This window comes from Lacerta agilis, chromosome 18, assembly GCF_009819535.1.
Source record: "Lacerta agilis isolate rLacAgi1 chromosome 18, rLacAgi1.pri, whole genome shotgun sequence".
Lineage (NCBI taxonomy): Eukaryota > Metazoa > Chordata > Lepidosauria > Squamata > Lacertidae > Lacerta > Lacerta agilis.
Window position 1 is genome coordinate 9,332,611 of NC_046329.1, and position 19,751 is coordinate 9,352,361.

Here is a 19,751-nt window from a genome sequence, read left to right on the forward strand (position 1 = left end):
TATTTTATTTAAATTGCATCTCTGGGTTACTGGTATCTGTGGGTGTCGGGGAGCTGCCATCAGGCAGTGGGGGGTGGGGGGGGGGCTGAGGCTCTGGAGAGCCAGTGTGGTGTAATGGTTAAGAGTGGTAGACTCGTAATCTGGTGAACCGGGTTCGCTTCCCCGCTCCTCCGCATGCAGCTGCTGGGTGACCTTTGGCTAGTCACACATCTCTGAAGTCTCTCAGCCCCACTCACCCCACAGAGGGTTTGTTGTAGGGGAGGAAGGGAAAGGAGAATGTGAGCCGCTTTGAGACTCCTTCGGGTAGTGATAAAGCGGGATATCAAATCCAAACTCTTCTTCAAACTCTTCCTCTGTCAGAGTACAGAGAACCCCGACGCCTCCTGGATAGTTTTCAGATGACACCAAATTGGGAGGGGTGGCTAATACCCCAGAGGACCAGGATCACACTTCAAAATGACCTGAACAGATTAGAGAACTGGGCCCAAAGCAAACAAGATGAATTTTAACAGGGAGAAATGTAAGGTACTACACTTGGGCAAAATAAAAAAATGACAGGCACAAATACAGGGTGGGTGACACCTGGCTTGAGAGCAGTACATGTGAAAAGGATCTAGGAGTCTTGGTAGACCACAAACTTGACATGAGTCAACAGTGTGATGCAGCAGCTAAAAAAGCCAATGCAATTCTGGGCTGCATCAATAGGAGTATAGCATCTAGATCGAGGGAGGTAATAGTACCACTATATTCTGCTCTGGTCAGACCTCACCTGGAATACTGTGTCCAGTTCTGGGCACCCCAGTTCAAGAAGGATACGGACAAGCTGGAACGTGTCCAGAGGAGGGCAACCAAAATGGTCCAAGGCCTGGAAACGATGCCTTATGAGGAACGGCTTAGGGAGCTGGGTATGTTTAGCCTGGAGAAGAGAAGGTTAAGGGGTGACATGATAGCCATGTTCAAATATATAAAAGGATGTCATCTAGAGGAGGGAGAAAGGTTGTTTTCTGCTGCTCCAGAGAAGCGGACATGGGGCAATGGATTCAAACTACAAGAAAGAAGATTCCACCTAAACATTAGGAAGAACTTCCTGACAGTAAGAGCCGTTGGACAGTGGGATTTGCTGCCAAGGAGTGTGGTGGAGTCTCCTTCTTCGGAGGTCTTTAAGCGGAGGCTTGACAGCCACCTGTCAGGAATGCTTTGATGGTGTTTCCTGCTTGGCAAGGGGTTGGACTGGATGGCCCTTGGGGTCTCTTCCAACTCTAGGATTCTGTGATTCTATGCTCTACGTGGGGCTACCTTTGAAGGTGACCTGGAAACTACAACTAATCCAGAATGCGGCAGCCAGACTGGGGACTGGGAGCGGCCGCTGAGACCTCATAACACGGGTCCTGAAAGACCTACATTGGCTGCCAAATCCCCTTCTTCTCTTTCCCCCCCAACTTAACATTTGGTTCCCCGCATTTCGCAGTGGGTGGGCAGAGGAATTCACACGTGACCGCCAGCCTGCTATTCTTTCCCCAGGTCTACCGGGGGACCAAGAAGCCAGCGGTGGATCGCCTGTGCGTGGGGATCCCTCCGGGGGAAGTAAGTGACCTCGCGCGCGGGGGGGGGGAGGAATCGGGAGTTCTCAAGGAGAGGCATCCCCCGCACTCAGGATTCTTCCACCTCCTAGCGGCCGAGGTCCCTTTGACACCCCCCCATAAAATATTTGGTGCCCCCCCCCCCAAAGTTGATGGGCATTGCCGTTCAAATGGTGTGTATGTGTTGCATCTTGTAATCTGGTTATGCAGGGTGGGAACTTACCTGCCCACTGGCCCCCACCCCATTATTTTATTTAAGTTGGCATCCCTGACCAGATGAGAGGCTGTCTGGGGTGGCCAAACACAGGACAGTCATCGTCCCCCGTCCCCCCATTGTTGCTGCACAGATTATGCTGCCTGCCTTTTAAAAAAATAATAATTTATTTGGTTTTTCAAATTGAAATCTTACAGAGATATATCAAACATAAATAATAAAAAACAAGATTCCAAGGAATCTCCCGGACTTCCACCCCCCCCTTTTTGTGGGTCCTGTTATTAATCATTAGGGACGCGGGTGGCGCTGTGGTCTAAGCCACTGAGCCTCTCGGACTTGCCGATCGGAAGGTCAGCGGTTCGAATCCTGGCTCCCATTGCTCCGTCCCGGCTCCTGCCAACCTAGCAGTTCGAAAGCACACCGGCGCAAGTAGATAAATAGGTACCGCTGCGGTGGGAAGGTAAACGGCGTTTCTGTGCGCTGCTCTGGTTTCCGTCATGCGCCAGAAGCGGTTTAATCCTGCTGGCCGCATGACCCGGAAAGCTGTCTGCGGACAAACGCCGGCTCCCTCGGCCTGAAAGCAGAGATGAGCGCCGCAACCCCATAGTTGCCTTTGACTGGACTTGACCGTCCAGGGTTTACCTTATTAATCATTTCCTCCCACAAATTATACGACGATCCAAATCTTTTACATCTCCATTGTGTCCAGAGTTTGCCCTTCACCTACAAGCGATATTCCGATAGATCTAGCCTTCTTAAGAACACCAGGAGAGTAGATCTAGGGCGACCCACTTTGTCCCCCGTGCTGCATCAAAAGGTGGGCTGAAAAGCTCTCCTTTCATGCGGAGAGCCAAGCCTCCTTTTGCAGGAATTATATTTTTTGGGGGGACATCCCCCGGTATTCGACCACTATGCCTCTGTTTGCAACCGGAACCCAGACTGCCTTTTCCACTCACGGAAAACTGTTGGTTTTTCTTTATCTTAAAGTGGTCGGTGAGGCTACGCATGTTTTTTGTTTGTTTGTTTGTTTGTTTTACTTTTTAATTTTATTAAAGATTTTCTTGGTTTGCAAAGTGTGTGTAATGTCTCTCATATTTTTCATATTTTTCCACAAAACATTTTTACAGATCGATTTTAGTTGTTGAGAAATTAGGGAGAGGGGGGGGGAGGAAGTTAGGGGAGATGATGTTTCTATTTTCCTTAATATATGTAGGATTTGGTATCAGCGTCGCTTGTGTTGGTTCTCTGTCGTTTGCTTGTGTTTCTTTGGCGGTGAGAGGTCGCGATCGGCGTAGGGTTCGATTGCTCATTTGTGGTTGGCTGTGATGATCTTTGGTTTCCTGTGTGAGTGGGGTGGGTGCGTGTTTTGGATCAGGTTAGCCATATTGATTTGTATGCTGTCCACTACGCGTGTTTTTGAAATAAAACTCGGAAGAGATACTGCGGACGGCCTTTTTATTCCTTCACCCCCCCAGTCTCTTCGCGTTGGCGCAAAAAAAGTCCAACAAAAAACTTTCCCCGCAGTGTTTCGGTCTCCTGGGGGTCAACGGCGCTGGGAAAACGTCGACTTTCAAAATGCTAACGGGAGACTCGGAGGTGACGTCGGGGAGGGCGTTCCTGAAAGGCTACAGGTCAGTGCCAATGGGGGAAAGCGCATGAATCTAAATCTAGTAAGTGTAAAGAGAAAGAAGTTTCTTTTTATCATACGTTGGATCCTGACAAGACAGAAGTAATTTTTTCGAGTTTCACCTGTATAAACTTGGAAAGTATAAATGGAAATTTAAGAAAAGGGGGGAGGGGGGGGAAGAGACCTGCGTTTACCTGCCATGAATAGTGCTTTTTGCTTCAAAGCCTCCTCTCTCTCTCTCTCTCTCTTGCCATTCCCCACCTTCCTAACCCTCACCCCCACACACACACCTACAGCGTGCTCACTGACCTCCAAGCCGTCCACCAGAACATGGGCTATTGCCCTCAATTTGACGCCATCAACGACCTGCTAACCGGACGCGAACATCTCGTCTTCTACTCTCGCCTGCGCGGGGTCCCGGAGACCGAAATTCCCGGGGTGAGAGTTGTGGAAAGGCCAGCTCCCTGGCGCCCTCGCGGCGCAGCAGCCGGGAAAGCGCTCTGCGCATGCTCGGAGGGTGCCTTTTTTTATTACAGTCATATGCTTTGGCTCCTGAATGATCCAAACCTGGAAGTGAGCTCTCCGGTTTCCGAACTGTTTTTGGAAGCCGAGCGTCCGGCACGGCTCCCAGTCGGCCGCAGGAGCTTCCTGCAGCCGATTGGAAGCCACACTTTGGTTTCCAAAAGTTTTGGAAGCCAAACGGACTTCCAGAACGGATTCCGTTCGACTTCCAAGGTACGCCTGTATTATTATGATGATGGGGGGGGGGGCGAATCTAGGCTCCGTTAGCTCTGCCTGCCGTTCGCTGTGGCGCCCCCTGCTGCCGGGCTCCCCACCTCTTGACCCACCGGTATCTCTCTTCCCCGCCAGGTGGTCAAATGGGGGCTGTCGACGCTCGGCCTGGCGGCCTACGCGGACAGGCCCGCCGGACGGTACAGCGGCGGCAACAAACGCAAGCTATCCACGGCCATCGCGCTCATCGGAGCGCCGCCGGTCATCTTTCTGGTCAGCGACGCATCGCCGGCCGTTTTTTAAAGCTGGAAGGGGGTGGGCAGTGTTAGCGGGGGGTGGGCAGGAACCTGGCGAAAGCGGCTTGAAATTTTCATTTGTTTGCGGTTTCCAGGACGAGCCGACGACGGGGATGGACCCTCGGGCCAAACGCTTCCTTTGGAACTGTATCCTTGGCGTGATAAGGGATGGCCGGTCGGTGGTCCTCACGTCCCACAGGTAAACAAAGGCAAAATCTCTCTCTCTGGATTTAGAATCCTAGGATTGTAGAGTTGGAAGGGGACCCCCAAGGGTCATCCAGTCCAACCCCCTACAATGCAGGAATCTCAGCCGAAGCATCCTGGACACATGGCCATCCATCCACATGGCCAAAAACCTCCGAGGAATGAATTATTATTATTATTATTATTATTAGCCAGGCAGATCTGCAAAAGGCCCCATTGCTCCCTCCCAGCAACTGGGATGAACATCCAGGCAGAAATTCCACAGGTGCAGATCCCCCCTGCCGTTTACCAGAGAGGCACCTTCTGAAACATTAGGGGTGAGGGTGACAGGAGCTAACCGCCTTTCCTTCTCCTCCTTTCTCCCCCCCCCCCGCCCCGCTAGCATGGAGGAGTGTGAGGCTCTTTGCACCAGGATGGCCATCATGGTGAACGGCCGTTTCCGATGCCTGGGGAGTGTGCAGCATCTGAAGAACAAGTAAGCCTCTGGCATTGATGGGGAAGGGTGTTTTGTATGGATAATGTGCTGTTTTGCGGGTGGGGTTTCCTTTCTCCAGACCTCACCCCTCACATAAAACACACCTCTTCACCTCAGGCCGCACCCCTCGCATAAACCACACCTCCACTCTATAGGCCACACCCCTCACAAAAAACACACCCCTGCAGGCCACGCCCCTCACATAAACCACACCTCCTCTCTGCAGGCCACACCCCTCACATAGAACACACACTTGCAGGCCACGCCCCTCACATGACCTCTCCAAGCCACACCCCTCGCATAAACCACACCTCCTCTCTGCAGGCCACACCCCTCACATAGAACACACCCCTGCAGGCCATGCCCCTCACATAAACCACACCTCTCCAAGCCACACCCCTCACAGAAAACACACCCCTGCAGGCCACGCCCCTCACATAAACCACACCTCTCCGAGACACACCCCTTGCATAAACCACACCTCCTCTCTGCAGGCCACACCCCTCACATAGAACACACCTCCTTTCTCTAGGCCACGCCCCTCACATAGAACACACCTCCTTTCTCCAGGCCACGCCCCTCACATAGAACACACCTTCTCTGCAGGCCGCACCCCTTGCATAAGCCACGCCCCTCACCAGCCCAGCTTTACCCCTAAGGTTCTTTTACCTAGCCAGAACGAGATCCCAGGATCCTTTGAGGCAAACCAAGCGCTTTAAACATGCTTCAAATGTGAGGTGCAGACGCCGCCACGGACTGTGGGTGTAATTCAGCCGGCTTAGACTCAAGAGTAGACCTAACTGAAATGAATAGGCCGGCGTTACTTATTTTTATTTCATTTACGGCATTTCTGCCTCGCCTCGGTTCTCTCCCTGTTTAATCCCCACAACGACCCTGTGAGGCGGGTCAGGCCGAGAGACGGAAACCCCTTTTTCTGTTTTTCGAGATAATGGTGCATTTTATTGTTTCCTCCTGGATTTCTCGCCGAAACAACAACCCCTGTCCCGTCCCGGTTTCTCTGCCTAGGTTCGGAGACGGCTACACCATCGTCCTCCGGGTCTCCGGCGCCGACCTGGGCCCCGTGGAGAAATTCGTCCGGGACTCTTTCCCTGGAATCCTCTTGAAGGAGAAGCACCATTGCACCCTTCAGTATCAGCTGCCTTCTCGCAGCTGCTCCCTGGCCAAGATCTTCGGCATCCTCTCGGCTCACCGGGCCACCTACCACATCGAAGACTACTCCGTCTCGCAAACGACCCTCGACCAGGTGAGGCCAAACAAAGATTCCACCTCTCTTGTTTCCCTTCTCGCCTCTGAGAATCCACCCAGCTCTGTTCCGATTTCTGCAGTCACAAGGACTAGTAGCTTGCTGTGTTTTTCGCTCCATAAGACGCACTTTTTTCCCTCTTAAAAAGTAAGGGGAAGTGTCTGTGCGTCTTAGGGGGCGAATGTGTGGTCGGGCGATGGCTCCCTTTCCGGCCCCCTTGCCCAGGCCTCCATTGTTGAATGTTCTGCAGACGGAGGCTGTTTGTTTCCCCAGCGACATGGGACTGGCTGATTAGATTATCTGTCTGGAAACTGTAGAAACGGCTCCCTTTCCTTTAGAAGCTGCAGAAATGTGAGTTGAACCCCATAAAAACAGGATTTTAGCTGCACAACTGTGAGCTGATCCTCAAAAAAACGGGGCTTTCTGCCTTTCCTCTTCTAAAAACTAGGTGAGTCTTATGGTCAGGTGCATCTTATGGCGTGAAATATAGAGGTAACTTTAGAAGTTCGGCCCTTGAAGGTCACTTGGAAACTTCGGCCGGTCCAAAACGGAGCGGTATTGAAAATAATAACGCTATTAAAGAATGTAATACTCTCCTTTGGCTTTCTCTCGCCGCCCCGTTCCCTTTCGCCGCCAAGGTGTTCGTCCACTTCGCCAAAGACCAAAGCGACGCGGATTGCTCCCCCGTGGACCACCCCATGCCCCCAAGCCGCTGGAGAAGAATCCTTGGTTTCCTGGACGACAAGAACGTGGAAGAAACCCGGGTCTGAGAGGCGCGATCCGAACTCGGGACCTCGTATTTAGGGTGGGGCGTCGGGGTGTGTGTGTCTCCACGCCTCGGAAGGTGGACTTGAACCCGCACGAGCGGAACCCCCCCCCCATTTCCCCGCGTCTCAGAGGCGCTTCCTTCTCAAAGGAGCGAATGTAAGGATGGGGTCTCTTGGGGGCTAACGCTTAACAGGCAAGCGCCCCCCATCCTTGGATCCCTCCGGTAAGGGGGTCCGGAAAGCAGAGAAGAGGGTTCTCTGTCGGTGTGTAGCTGTGGGGGGGGGGAGAAATGAATTTGGAGATCCAAAACTACCTCGTTTGCCCTTCCCGAACCAATACACGAACTGAAACGGGGCTGTTTTCCCTGGGATTCGCGTTCTGCCGAATTTTCTCCATTTGCAAAAATTGTGTATTTGCGTACACACACACACACAGTATATATTAGGTAGGAATTATGTGCGCAAAATTGTGCATAGCTGCGAAAACGGCGCGTTGCATCCCGGAAGGTCTTGTTTACAAGACGGGAGCGGTTTGTCTGTTCCTCGTTTCGCCTTGCCTGCCCCCAACAATTTATTTGTTGCGAAAGCTTTCTGCGAGCTGGTTTTTTAATTGCTGGACTAGACAATGCGCAGCATTAGTGAAACCAACAATTTAAAAGCTTGGGGCGCAGCTAGATAAAGGGGCGGAACGGGAGGAGTTTTGAGAATGCGGGTGTTCGGCCTGCGGCAAACGGCTTCCGTGCGTCGATAAAATAACTTATTCTTGCTTTTGCTGCTAGCCCATCCTGAGCAGATTCTGCACCCCCACCCCCACCGGCTTTGCTGTTGTCGATAATTTACGGGTGAATTTCCTTCTGCACCAGTTGAATGTGTCAAACACGGTGGGATCTCGGGGCGTCTTTGCAATTGCTCTGCAATTACACACACACACACAACCCACTGCCGATTTGGGGAGCTGAAATCATTGGTGGCGCGTTCTCTGGGGTGAACCCTACAGCTTGCATTTGCAACCTCGCGTCTCTCGGCGACCCCTGCTTTCTTTCCGGGGTACCCCCTTTTTTTTAAAGGACGGAGGAGGTTTCGCTCCTGGGCTACGTGGCGCGACTCGTTTCCTACAGGGGGGTTTGAAATCTGACAGCCCGAGACATCACTGCCCCTAAGTCTCCAAACCCCCAGGGCGTTCGACATGGGGAGCCCCAGAAATTGCAGAGCCGGCAGGGGCCGGTGGTCAGGAAGGATGGGGGTTTGGAGACGAGCAACGTCTCAAAATACACAGCTTTCCTCATCTCTGCATTTCGATGCGGAAGGAAGCTCCGCATAGCACTGACAGGCCGGTGCCTGGGACGCCACCCGCCTCCTTCGCACGACCATGTCGTTTTTCTGCACTTTTCAAAACAAAAATTTATTCTTTTTTAAAAGTTAGAGGCTCATACGACCCGTGAATGTACACTCTGCACTTTCGGGGCGGGGGTGTTAAGAGGGGGAGAGTTTTCAAGGCAGCTGGCGTGGAAAGCAGGGAAAGAACCGTAGGCCGGTGGTTGCGGGGCAGTGGCCCCCCCTAGATGTCGTTGGGACTGCCGCCTCCCAGCATCCAAGACGGCCAATTGTCGGGAGCGATGGGGAGCCAGAGTCCAGCGATATTTGAAGGGCCACAGGTTTCCCTTGAAATATCATTCCTGCAGGAGATGGAATGGTAGATTTGTAAAGTTCCCATGCAGGGAACTCGGCTAAAGCACCTGAAGAAATTCCTCTTTTTAGAAGAGGCATTGCCTTGGGGTCTAGGGAAGCCTGTATCCCTCCAGCTGCCGCTGCCTCTATTTATTTCATTTTATTGATTACATAAAATGTAACGCAGCCTATGCAAAAATGAAACAAATGCCTCAGTTTGCAAGAGGCAGCAGGGATGGGAGCGTCTATGTCCCCAGACTCCAGCTTTCCGTCAGTCCCAGTAGTCGGTACAGCCATGGATTATGGGTTATGTAGTCCAGCAACCGCAGATGATGGGTTATGTAGTCCAGCAACCTGGAATATCCTGGTGCCTGATCTGAGACAGCACATGGTTCCCCCCCCCCCGTGTGCTGTGGAATAGGGCAGAGGACGGGTTCCCTCTCTTCTTTTTAAATTAGGGTTTTTAAGGAAATTAAATGTCAACACTTCCCACGTGGGACGCCGTACGCCTGGGTTTTCCGACTGGTTCGCCAGAAGCGGCTTAGTCATGCCGGCCACATGACCCGGAAGCTGTACGCCGGCTCCCTCGGCCAGTAAAGCGAGATGAGCGCCGCAACCCCAGAGTCAGGGGACACTTTATTTTAAATTAACGCCTGCCTTCGTTCTCTGCCGGGTTCTCTCCCGCCCCAGTTTTTGGACAGCCATATGCGCAGTTTTGCGGCATGAGCGGTCATTCGGATGTTCGGAGACCGCTGCAATTTTCCAGGGGAAAATTTTCTGGGGGTTTGGTGCCAATTTTCTGGGGGTTTGGTGCCACGGTGTGAGAGAGGGAGGGGGGTCTCTATTTGCAGCTGGCAGCGGCTAGCTCACGCGGCGGGGGTCGGACTCGGCCCCTGGTGTACCCCCGAACTGCTTTGCCGTCCTTCCTGCGGACGGGACGCGCTCACCCCCATCGCATGTTCTGCCTTCAGCTCCTTATGTTTATATGCTGGACGTTGTAAAGAAACAAATATATCTATATACCGAATAAAAAATGCTACGTTCTGTTAAGAGTGCCTCTTGCCACCTGTGCGTCTGTCTGTAGAATCATAGAGCCGGAGGGGCAGAGCGTCGGGAAGTTGTCGGTGGGCTCCTTAGCACCCCTGCTGGCTGGTGGAGGAATGAATGAATGGATGGATCTCTATTTGCCTCCGCCATCGGCCATAGCGATAAAACAACAATACGATATACAAAGATTTTTTTTTATAAAAGTCCATTCTATAAAATACATTTTAGGGTTTTGAATCAATAGCCGAATCGTGGATCTTAATTCCAATCGCCCCAGCTAAAAACCTTTGGAGGAAATGCCAGAGCCCCTGGAAGGATAGGAGAGAGAACAGGAAAACCCCAGATCCCACACAATTTTTTTGGGGGGGGGATTACCATATTTTTTTGTATTTCCCCCCAAATTTTTCAAGTTTTTCAAGTTTAAAATTGGGTGTCGTCCCGCAGTTTGGCCAAACTCATGCCAGTCGCTTTGAGAACACTGTCCAACCATCTTGTCCTCTGTCGTCCCCTTCTCCTTGCGCCCTCCATCTTCCCCAACATCAGAGTCTTTTCTAGGGAGTCTTCTCCTCTCATGAGGTGGCCAAAGTACTGGAGCCTCAGATTCAGGATCTGTCCTTCCAGTGAGCACTCAGGGCTGACTTCCTTCAGAATGGATATGTTTGATCTTCTTGCAGTCCATGGGACTCTCAAGAGTCTCCTCCAGCACCAGAATTCAAAAGCATCCATTCTTTGGCGATCAGTCTTCTTTATGGTCCAGCTCTCACTGGAGCCTCAGCTTCAGGATCTGTCCAAGGTTTCTATACGCTGCTCGATAGCAAAATAAGATCTGTTTACGGAGATAGGCACCAACAGATGGATCTGCCCATTGCAATCCCCCGCAGACAGTTGCAGTGATGCTAGCCATCTTTGGGGGGGCTCGCAAGGGTTAACCACAAACCTTCTCTCTTCCCCCCCCCCAGTTTTCCATTGGGGGATCCGGGAGGGGGGATTTTTTCTTTTATTCCTCCTGGAAGGAACAGCCAATCAATTGCTGCAGTGCCCACGCTAGTGCCTCTTTCTCTTCCCAACCTGCTATCTTTTATAAACCGTGGAAGAAAGAAGAGAAGGAAGGGGGGGCACACAAGGAAAGGGTGTCGCTGTTTTGCTTTCTTCCCGGGGTTGCCTTGCGGGGAGCAAAGGGGGGGCGGGAGAGAGAGAAGCTTCTTTTTCCACCCAGACGATGGAGAAACCCATTTGCAACTCGTCCCACAGCAAAGAGGAGATCCAGCCCCTCCGGTATCTAAGGTAAGTTGGCCTCGCTTCATGAAAAAGCCCCCTGCCCTTCTTGCCACCCCCCCTCCTGGCGAAGCTCTTTGCGCACCTGTCAGGAGGCTGCACCTGTTGAGATTCTGCCTGCAACCGAAGCCCGCAGTCCCGCCGGGAAACATTAAGACCTCGGTAGTTGCGGTCTGGGGAATGGGTCTGATGCAGGTGTGGGCCAAAGTAAGGAGGGGCTTGTTTTCTCGAACGGGGGGGGGGGGTCTGTGATGGAGCCAGGGGTACTTCAATGCCAAACGGACCCAGGGGGTCGGCAGGTGATGATGAGAACCTGGCAAAAAAACAACCCAGCGGGGAGCTCGACTCGGGGACCGACTTTTGGGCAGGCTGGCTAGTTGGGCGCGGTCGTCCGACAACCAGAGGGCACCACCTTGGGGAAGGCTGACAAGGACTGGGTAGCCCCACTGGTTAGAACATGGCAGTAACGGCAAGGTCGCGGGTTCGATCCCTGTATTTTTCTGGGTCCCATAAACATTTCGTGGATCTAAGTTCGGCCTCATTGAGGGGCAGCATTTCAATATGAGTAGGAAAACGAGAATACCCCTAAACATATTTTTTTTTTTAAAGGAAAGAGAGAAAAAAAAGCACTGCCCGTATGGGACATTTTGCATTGTGCCAGGGGGTCAGACTAAATGGCCACCAGGTTCCCTCCCAACTCTCAACGACTCTGCAACTGCGAACGAACCCTGTACAGGCGAGCTGCGCCGAGCCAACGGCGACATTTCCGCCGCCCCGAAAACGATACCTCCATAGGCCCAACCCAGAACTGCAGGTGGCTAAACAGTGGAACTCCCCTCCACTGGATCCCACCCGCTTGCATGGCTATAGATGAGGATTGGGCAAATTTTGTGGGCGACACGGACGGCTGTGGAGGCAGCGATGCTTCTGAATCTCAGTCGCTGGGGGTCCCAAAGTGGGGAGAGCTACTCTTGTGATCTGTTTCTCCTTCGGGGGTACTTGGTCAGCCGGGCCTGATCCAGCGGCCTAATCCTTACATCCAATGCACTTTCCCCCATGCACAGCCCCATAAAGCTGTTTTCCGGTGTGCCTGGACTTTGGCTTCGCTGTCAGCCTGACGACCTTCCTTTAAAAAACAACAACGATTTCCATTTAAAATTTTACTTTCACGAATTGCAAAAGAACCGTCTCGCTTTCTCTTTTCAGATTAGACCCCCCCACCCCCCAGTTACATTCAGTGTAAGACAATATGGTATCTAGGGGTAAGGAGGAGGAAATTAGAGGGTCGAATGATTACGATTATTCACTGAATTCATATACTGCCCTGGGAACTGCCGGTGCACAGAATAAAACCAGAAATATCGAACCACAAAATGGCATCACCAAAATGAAAACAACAACAACCCAATAACACCCCCCCCAAAAAAAACACACATCTTGAAAGAGTGATGAACACTATTTTTGGGGGGAGGGGGGCTGTTTTCATAACTTGGAATACGTGTGAGGTTTCAATGTCTGCGTTCTTTGGGTCAGTTCTCTCTATTGCATTTTTCCATGCACAACAACCCCCCCCCTGTATAAGATGCCCCTTATTTTTTTTTGGGGGGGGGGGCTCCAAATTAAGAAAATGGGGGGAGGGAGAGATTGCCCCCAGTTGTTGAGCTTTCTTCGGGGAGTGGTGGCGGCCAAGAGTTGCTGAGCTTTTTCTTTTAGGGGGGGGTGTGCCAAAAATCGCTCACTTTCTGGTCCCCCAAAATGCATTATCCTTGTATAAGACGCCCCCACCCCATTTTTTAAAACCTGATTTTTTTAATTTTTGAAAAACCCCTAGTCTTATACACAGAGTATATGCATTTGTTAGTTTATACAGGCAGCGGCGAAGATCGGGGCCGCCGATCTTCGTGGTTGGAACACCGAAAAGGATCCTTCCCCCCCCCCCCGTCTTTGCAAACGCGGGTTTTGCAAAGAGCGATCCGCCGCCTCTCCTGGATCCTGCTCGCCTCCGATCTCCATGGCAACCATAAAACAAGCTTCTCTCTCGAGTGGGATGTGGGTGTTGGGAGCAGAGAGAGAGAGAGAGAGAGAGAGAGAGAGAGATTTTCCTTTCCAGCGATGCTATTAAATCTGTCTCCTCCTCTTTTTCGTCCTGCACGTTGTTGTTTTTTTTGGGGGGGGGGGGTTCGCTCTTCCACTCTTGTATCTCAAGGTGACGTCACCAGGGCTGAATCCAGAAGCGTCAAGGAAGCGCTTCGTTTAAACGCGCCGCGAACTTTGCACGAGAAATCGGGTGGGCCAAAACGGGGGCTCAACAGCGCCACCTGGTGCTAGAATGTGCATACAACACACGTTTTTTTCCCCTTTTGCCGATTTAACCGACTCCCACGTTGGGTCTCAGGTGTGTTTGAATGAATGAACGAATCCTTATTCGCGTCGGCCGTCGGCCATAGCAGTTAAACAACAATACGATATGCAAAGAATAGAAATAAAAAAGTCAATTACAAAAATCGCTAGGCGAAGACACTCGCATAACAAATTATTTTCGTCTAGCGAGGCACCACTGTATATACAATACATTTTGGGGTTTTGAATCAATAGTCAAATAGTGGATCTCATTCTGGGTCTCAGGTATATAAACCACCGTGTGTGATCGCGTTAATTGATGGAGAGGTGTTTTTTTTTGTGTGTTTTTTTAATATTTTTCTTTATGATCTTCTGTCTCCTTGCCTCTTATTATTATTATTATTAATTATATTTAAATAAAATTATTATTAGTAGTAGTAGTAGTAGTTCACAATATAAAATACTTATTATTATTATGAGTTCGCAAGATAAAATCACAATGTAAAAACACAAAATAATAATAATAATGAGTTCGCAAGATGAAGCCACACTATAAAAACACAAAATTTTTATACAGCCCTGTAGCCGCAGGTCTCAGGACGGTTCACGACATAAAATCACCATATAAATACACAAAATACAGTATTTTTTCTGTGTATAACACGCCCCGTTTGGGGGGGGGGTCAAATTTAAGAAAAATGGGGTGGAAAATTCAAAGTAGTTGTCCTTATTTGATGGGAAATGGGGGTCTTGGAGAAGACCCTCTGCTTCGGGTACCAAATGATGGGAAATGGAGCTTCGAATGATGGACTGGGCAAAGGGGAGAGAGGATGGAGGGGAGAGGGGGCAAACTCTTCCCGGAATTGCGGTGCCCCTGCCCCCCCTTAAGCCCCCAACCCTCAGCCCCCCCCAGCTCATCCCAGGCACTGTAGCATTGTGGGAAGATTCCTGCTTCTCTTTCCAAAAGGCGGTTGCCTTGGCGACAGAGCCAAACGCAGCGGGAAGCTGAAAAGCCTCGATTTTCCTTTTTCCTTTTTTCTATTTCAGGGAGGGGGGGGGTCTCCTTCCAGTGCGCTGGGAGAAGGAGAGACGGGCTTGGGTGGGGGGTTGCCTTCCCACCCACAATTCAACAATGTTTGGGGGAGTCCCTTTCTGAAACCCCAGAGATGCTCTTGGCAGTCAATGCAAGCAGCGCTGAGCTGGATAGACCGGCTCAAGGCAGCTTCCGATTCGAACCGGCCTTCTTGAGGACTAGAATCTTGCGTTGCCTTTAGGGGAAAGGCCATTAGCTCAGTAGAGAAGCAGCGGCTTGGCATGCAGAAGGTCCTGGGGTTCAAGCCCTAGCAACAGGGCAGGGGGCTTCCCCCCACCCCAAGCCTGAATTCTCAGAGAGCTGCTGCCGGTCAGAGTAAACAATATGGGGCCAGATGGACCCATCGGTCTGAACGTAGCTTCCTACAAAAACTCCCTTCTGCCTGGGTTTGCCCCTTTCTGCAGCAAAGCCTTCTGCTTCGGCTCATTTAATAATAATTCAACAGTTGAAAACACGTCCGATCCTCTTTCCCGAGTCGTCGGAACTAGAACTCGTGGCCGAACGCCGGAAGATTCGGGGCGGAGAAAAAAGCCGCCCTCCTTGCACGCGGTTAACCTGCGGGACACCCTGCCGCAGGAGGCAAGAAGAGGCAACAAGGCAGATGGTCTTTAAAAAGAGGATTGGGCAAATTCGTGGGGGGGCCACGGAGGTTATATGCTGTGCCTGCTTGGGTCCTGCTTCCGGATTTCAGGCCCCTGTGAGAACGGGATACTGGACAAAGATTGATGCAGCAGGTGTCCTTACCTGCTCTCGTTGTGGCAGGGAGTTCCACGGGTTTACCGCGCTGCATCATTTGAGCCTGAAGCTTCAAATCCTGGTCCGATCCCACTGCCATCAAACGGCACACCCCCAAGTCCTTAAATCTCGTGCCGGAACATGTGTAGCCCTGAGCCCAGCAAACCCGACAAGGGAAGCGTTGTCTCGATTCCTGAAACATACAGATTCCTGTCTGCCCCAGTGCCAGATTCACGCATAATCTATAGCTTACACCCCCCAAAAAAAATTAACGGGGGGAAAGAACTGGATGTACATTTCCAAAATATAAGACAGAAAACAAATGAAATAAAACCTACGTACAGCAACAGTGTTCTGTGTTGTGTAGGCTCCTGTGATGTTAAGTCAGGCGTAGGCAAACTCCAGCCCTACAGATGTTTGGGACTACAATTCCCATCATCCACTGGTCTTGTTAGCTAGGGATGATGGGAATTGTAGTCCCAAATATCTGGCGTTTGCCTATAAGTCATGGCCCCCGCCTGCTCCCTAAAATATCCCTGGTTTGCTCCTTTCTATATATAGGGTGCCTACATTCTGCAGCTGCAAATGGCTTGAGATACCTATGAGGTCCATAAATGACTATATAGCATATGTTGTTGTTCAGTCGTTCAGTCGTGTCCGACTCTTTGTGACCCCATGGGCCAGAGCACGCCAGGCACGCCTATCCTCCACTGCCTCCCACAGTTTGGCCAAACTCATGTTAGTAGCTTGGAGAACACTGTCCAACCATCTCATCCTCCGTCATCCCCTTCTCCTTGCGCCCTCCATCTTTCCCAACATCAGGGTCTTTCCCAGGGAGTCTTCTCTTCTCATGAGGTGGCCAAAGTACTGGAGCCTCAACTTCAGGATCTGTCCTTCCAGTGAGCACTCAGGGCTGATTTCTTTGAGAATGGATAGGTTTGATCTTCTTGCAGTCCATGGGACTCTCAAGAGTCTCCTCCAGCACCAGAATTCAAAAGCATCCATTCTTCGGCGATCGGCCTTCTTTATGGTCCAGCTCTCACTTCCGTACATCACTACTGGGAAAACCATAGCTTTAACTATACGGACCTTTGTCGGCAATATAGCATATATTCAACACAAAAAACAGCTCCTTCCAGTAGCACCTTAGAGACCAGCTAAGCTTGTTCTTGGTATGAGCTTTCGTGTGCATGCACACTTCTGAAAATCTGAAGTATCTGAAGAAGTGTGCATGCACACAAAAGCTCATACCAAGAACAAACTTAGTTGGTCTCTAAGGTGCTACTGGAAGGAATTTTTTATTTTATTTTGTTTTGACTATGGCAGACCAACCTACCTGTAACAAAAAACCAGTGACAATTTGTTGTTGGCAAAGGACAGCTGGACATATAAAAGGCCCCATTACCTTCAGGAGCTCAGGGCAGGCACAGGCAAATTTCGGCCCTCCAGATGTTTTGGGACTACAATTCCCATCATGCCTCGCTAGCAGGACCAGCGGTCAGGGATGATGGGAATTGTAGTCTCAAAGCATCAGGAGGGCCGGAGTTTGCCTACGCCTGGCGTAAAGGTAAAGGGACCCCCTGACCGTTAAGTCCAGTCGCGGACGACTCTGGGGTTGCGGCGCTCATCTCGCTTTACTGGCCGAGGGAGCCGGCGTCCAGCTTCCGGGTCATGTGGCCAGCAGGACTAAGCTGCTTCTGGCGAACCAGAGCAGCGCACGGAAACGCCGTTTACCTTCCCGCCGGAGCGGTACCTATTTATCTACTTGCACTTTTGACGTGCTTTCGAACTGCTAGGTGGGCAGGAGCTGGGACCGAACAACGGGAGCTCACCCCGTCATTGCGGGGATTCGAACTGCCGACCTTCCGATCGGCAAGCCCTAGGCTCTGTAGGTTCTCATCAAACCTAAATCCGCCTCTGCTACAGCCTCTGGAGAACAGGATCTCAGAGGTTGAGGTCCCAAGCGCTGTCTTTCATGGCCCTAGAGCCGCTGGTCGATTGTTTGGAAGACGTAACTTTTCCCGTGTCTTGCAGCAGAGCAGAAGCCTTGGCTATCGAGAAAGAACTCCTGGAGGAGTTTAGGTTCGGACAGCAGCAGCTGATTGAGATCTGGGGTCATGCCTGTGCCATGGCAGTCACAAAGGTAAGCTCACGGCCCACGGGAGGGGGTACGATGCTCGGGGTCCCCGGAACCACATGATCAGACCTGCTTCCCAGTTTGCTTAAATATTTATTTACAGTGGTAAAGGTAAAGGTAAAGGGACCCCTGACCGTTAGGTGCAGTCGCGGACGACTCTGGGGTTGCGGCGCTCATCTCGCGTTACTGGCCGAGGGAGCCGGCGTCCAGCTTCCGGGTCATGTGGCCAGCAGGACTAAGCCGCTTCTGGCGAACCAGAGCAGCGCACGGAAACGCCATTTACCTTCCTGCCGGAGTGGTACCTATTTATCTACTTGCACTTTCACGTGCTTTCGAACAGCTAGGTGGGCAGGAGCAGGGACCGAGCAACGGGAGCTCACCCTGTCATTGCGGGGATTCGAACCGCCGACCTTCTGATCGGCAAGCCCTAAACTCTGTGGTTTAGACAAGAGCGGCACCTGCATGCCATTTACAGTGTTACCTTGGTTCTCAAACTTCCGTTCCGGAAGTCCGTTCCAAAACCAAAGCGTTCCAAAACCAAGGCGTGCTTCTTTCCCATAGAAAGTCATGCAAAGCGGAATTAATCCGTCCCAGACTTTTAAGAACAACCCTTGAAGCAGCAATTTAGGACGGATTTTAACTATCTAACGAGACCACCGATCCGTAAAATGAATAAAGCAATAAACAATGTACTGCGGTCACACAATCGATCCATCCGTGGCTGAACTGGGTTCCGCACAGTCACGAAAACGAAACGACAAAGAGCCGCCAAAACAGAAACGCGAAATAAATAGCAAAAACAGACAGACAACAGGGTAACACTCAAAACGGAGCACGTTCGGCTTTTTGGAAAAAGGTGGCGAACCGGAACTCTTACTTCTGGGTTTGCAGTGTTTGGGTTCCAAGTTGTTTGAGTACCAAGGCGTTTGAGAACCAGCGTACCACTGTATTATTATTATTATTATTATTATTATTATTATTATTATTATAGATACGACAACAAAGGAAAATGGGCCTGGAGGGAAGAGGAAATAGGTAGACTCCAGCGCCAGTCCTTAGTAACAAGGTCTTCTCATGGCCAGCTGGGATGGAAACAGCTGAAAGAGAGGAGGAACGATAAGTTTCTGGTCTGGAGGGCGCCAGGTTGGCAACCCTTGTGGTCTGGGAGCTCCGTTTCTGAGCACCCTGAGGTGCCAGGCTGTTGCTCTTCGACCCGGCGCTACCATTGGGCACCCTTGGAGTCGTTTCCCCTTGACGTTGCCCAGAGCATCTCTGCATTCTTCAGCCCCCTTTCCTTTCCGGCCTGTTAGTTTTGGACGCGGAGCGGCCCCATCTGGTTTTTGAATCGCTTGCTGCAGCCTCTCCCCGACCCTCCGCCGCGGAGGAAATGCCGAGCGGTTTTCAAAGTCTGGCCCTGCCCTCGATGAGGGGGGAACGGGGACCCCTCCCTCTCCCCCCACGGGAGGGGGCTGCGTTGCTATTTGGGCAATTATTATTATTTTTTAAAAAAATTATTTTCACATTCCGGATTTTTACCTCCGGGTTGGAATCGGCTATTTGCACTGCATCTGGGAGCAGCCAGTATGCTTTGCTCTGACTGGCAGCAGCTTTGGGGCAGGCAGGCAGGGGACATTCCCAGCCACTGGGGATTGAATCGGGACCTTCTGCTACTGCTCTGCTAGGGAGCTATCCAGAAGGGGTTAGCTAACACGTTCTGCTTAGCTGATAAACGAAGTAAGACGCCAGTCCTCATGACTCTGGAGAAACCCGTCGTTTATTTGAAATCATGAGGACTAGGATCTTACTTTACGTCAGGGCAGGGGAGGGCCGTAGCTCGTTGGCATAGCATCTGCCTTCTGTGAAGAGGAAGAGGAAGAGAAGAAGAAGAAGAAGAAGAAGAAGAAGAAGAAGAAGAAGAAGAAGAAGAAGAAGAAGAAGAAGAAATGTATTTCTTATACCCTGCTCATCTTTCTGGGTTTCCCCAGCCACTTTGGGCAGCTTCCAACAGGATATTAAAAACACGATAAAACACCAAACATTAAAAACTTCCCTAAACATTGCTGCCTTCAGATGTCTTCTAAAAGTCAGATCGTTGTTTATCTCTTTGACATCTGGTGGGAGGGCTTTCCACGGGGCGGGTGCCACCACCGAGAAGGCCCTCTGCCTGGTTCCCTGCAACTTCGCTTCTCGCAGCGAGGGAACCGCCAGAAGGCCCTCGGCGCTGGACCTCAGTGTCCGGGCTGAACGATGGGGGTGGAGATGTTCCTTAAGTTATACTGGGCCGTTTTGGGCTTTCA

The 19,751-nt window shown here is 51.2% G+C and overlaps 2 protein-coding genes across 2 annotated transcripts in view; both read left to right on the plus strand.

Annotated features, from left to right (window-relative positions):
- Positions 1 to 7,197, plus strand: part of ABCA7 (ATP binding cassette subfamily A member 7) — a 60,726-nt gene extending 53,529 nt beyond the window's left edge. The window contains exons 42-49 of the mRNA XM_033136918.1: positions 1,522 to 1,584; positions 3,319 to 3,425; positions 3,718 to 3,859; positions 4,292 to 4,426; positions 4,545 to 4,648; positions 5,036 to 5,128; positions 6,155 to 6,392; positions 7,031 to 7,197. Coding sequence (XP_032992809.1) covers positions 1,522 to 1,584; positions 3,319 to 3,425; positions 3,718 to 3,859; positions 4,292 to 4,426; positions 4,545 to 4,648; positions 5,036 to 5,128; positions 6,155 to 6,392; positions 7,031 to 7,162 — 1,014 coding nt within the window. The 3' untranslated portion in view covers positions 7,163 to 7,197. The remainder of the gene's footprint in view (positions 1 to 1,521; positions 1,585 to 3,318; positions 3,426 to 3,717; positions 3,860 to 4,291; positions 4,427 to 4,544; positions 4,649 to 5,035; positions 5,129 to 6,154; positions 6,393 to 7,030) is intronic.
- Positions 7,198 to 11,072: 3,875 nt separating this feature from the next.
- YJEFN3 (YjeF N-terminal domain containing 3) overlaps positions 11,073 to 19,751 on the plus strand; it is a 20,595-nt gene continuing 11,916 nt past the window's right edge. Inside the window, exons 1-2 of the mRNA XM_033136641.1 lie at positions 11,073 to 11,158; positions 17,352 to 17,460. Of these exons, the coding sequence (XP_032992532.1) occupies positions 11,094 to 11,158; positions 17,352 to 17,460 (174 nt within the window). The 5' untranslated portion in view covers positions 11,073 to 11,093. The remainder of the gene's footprint in view (positions 11,159 to 17,351; positions 17,461 to 19,751) is intronic.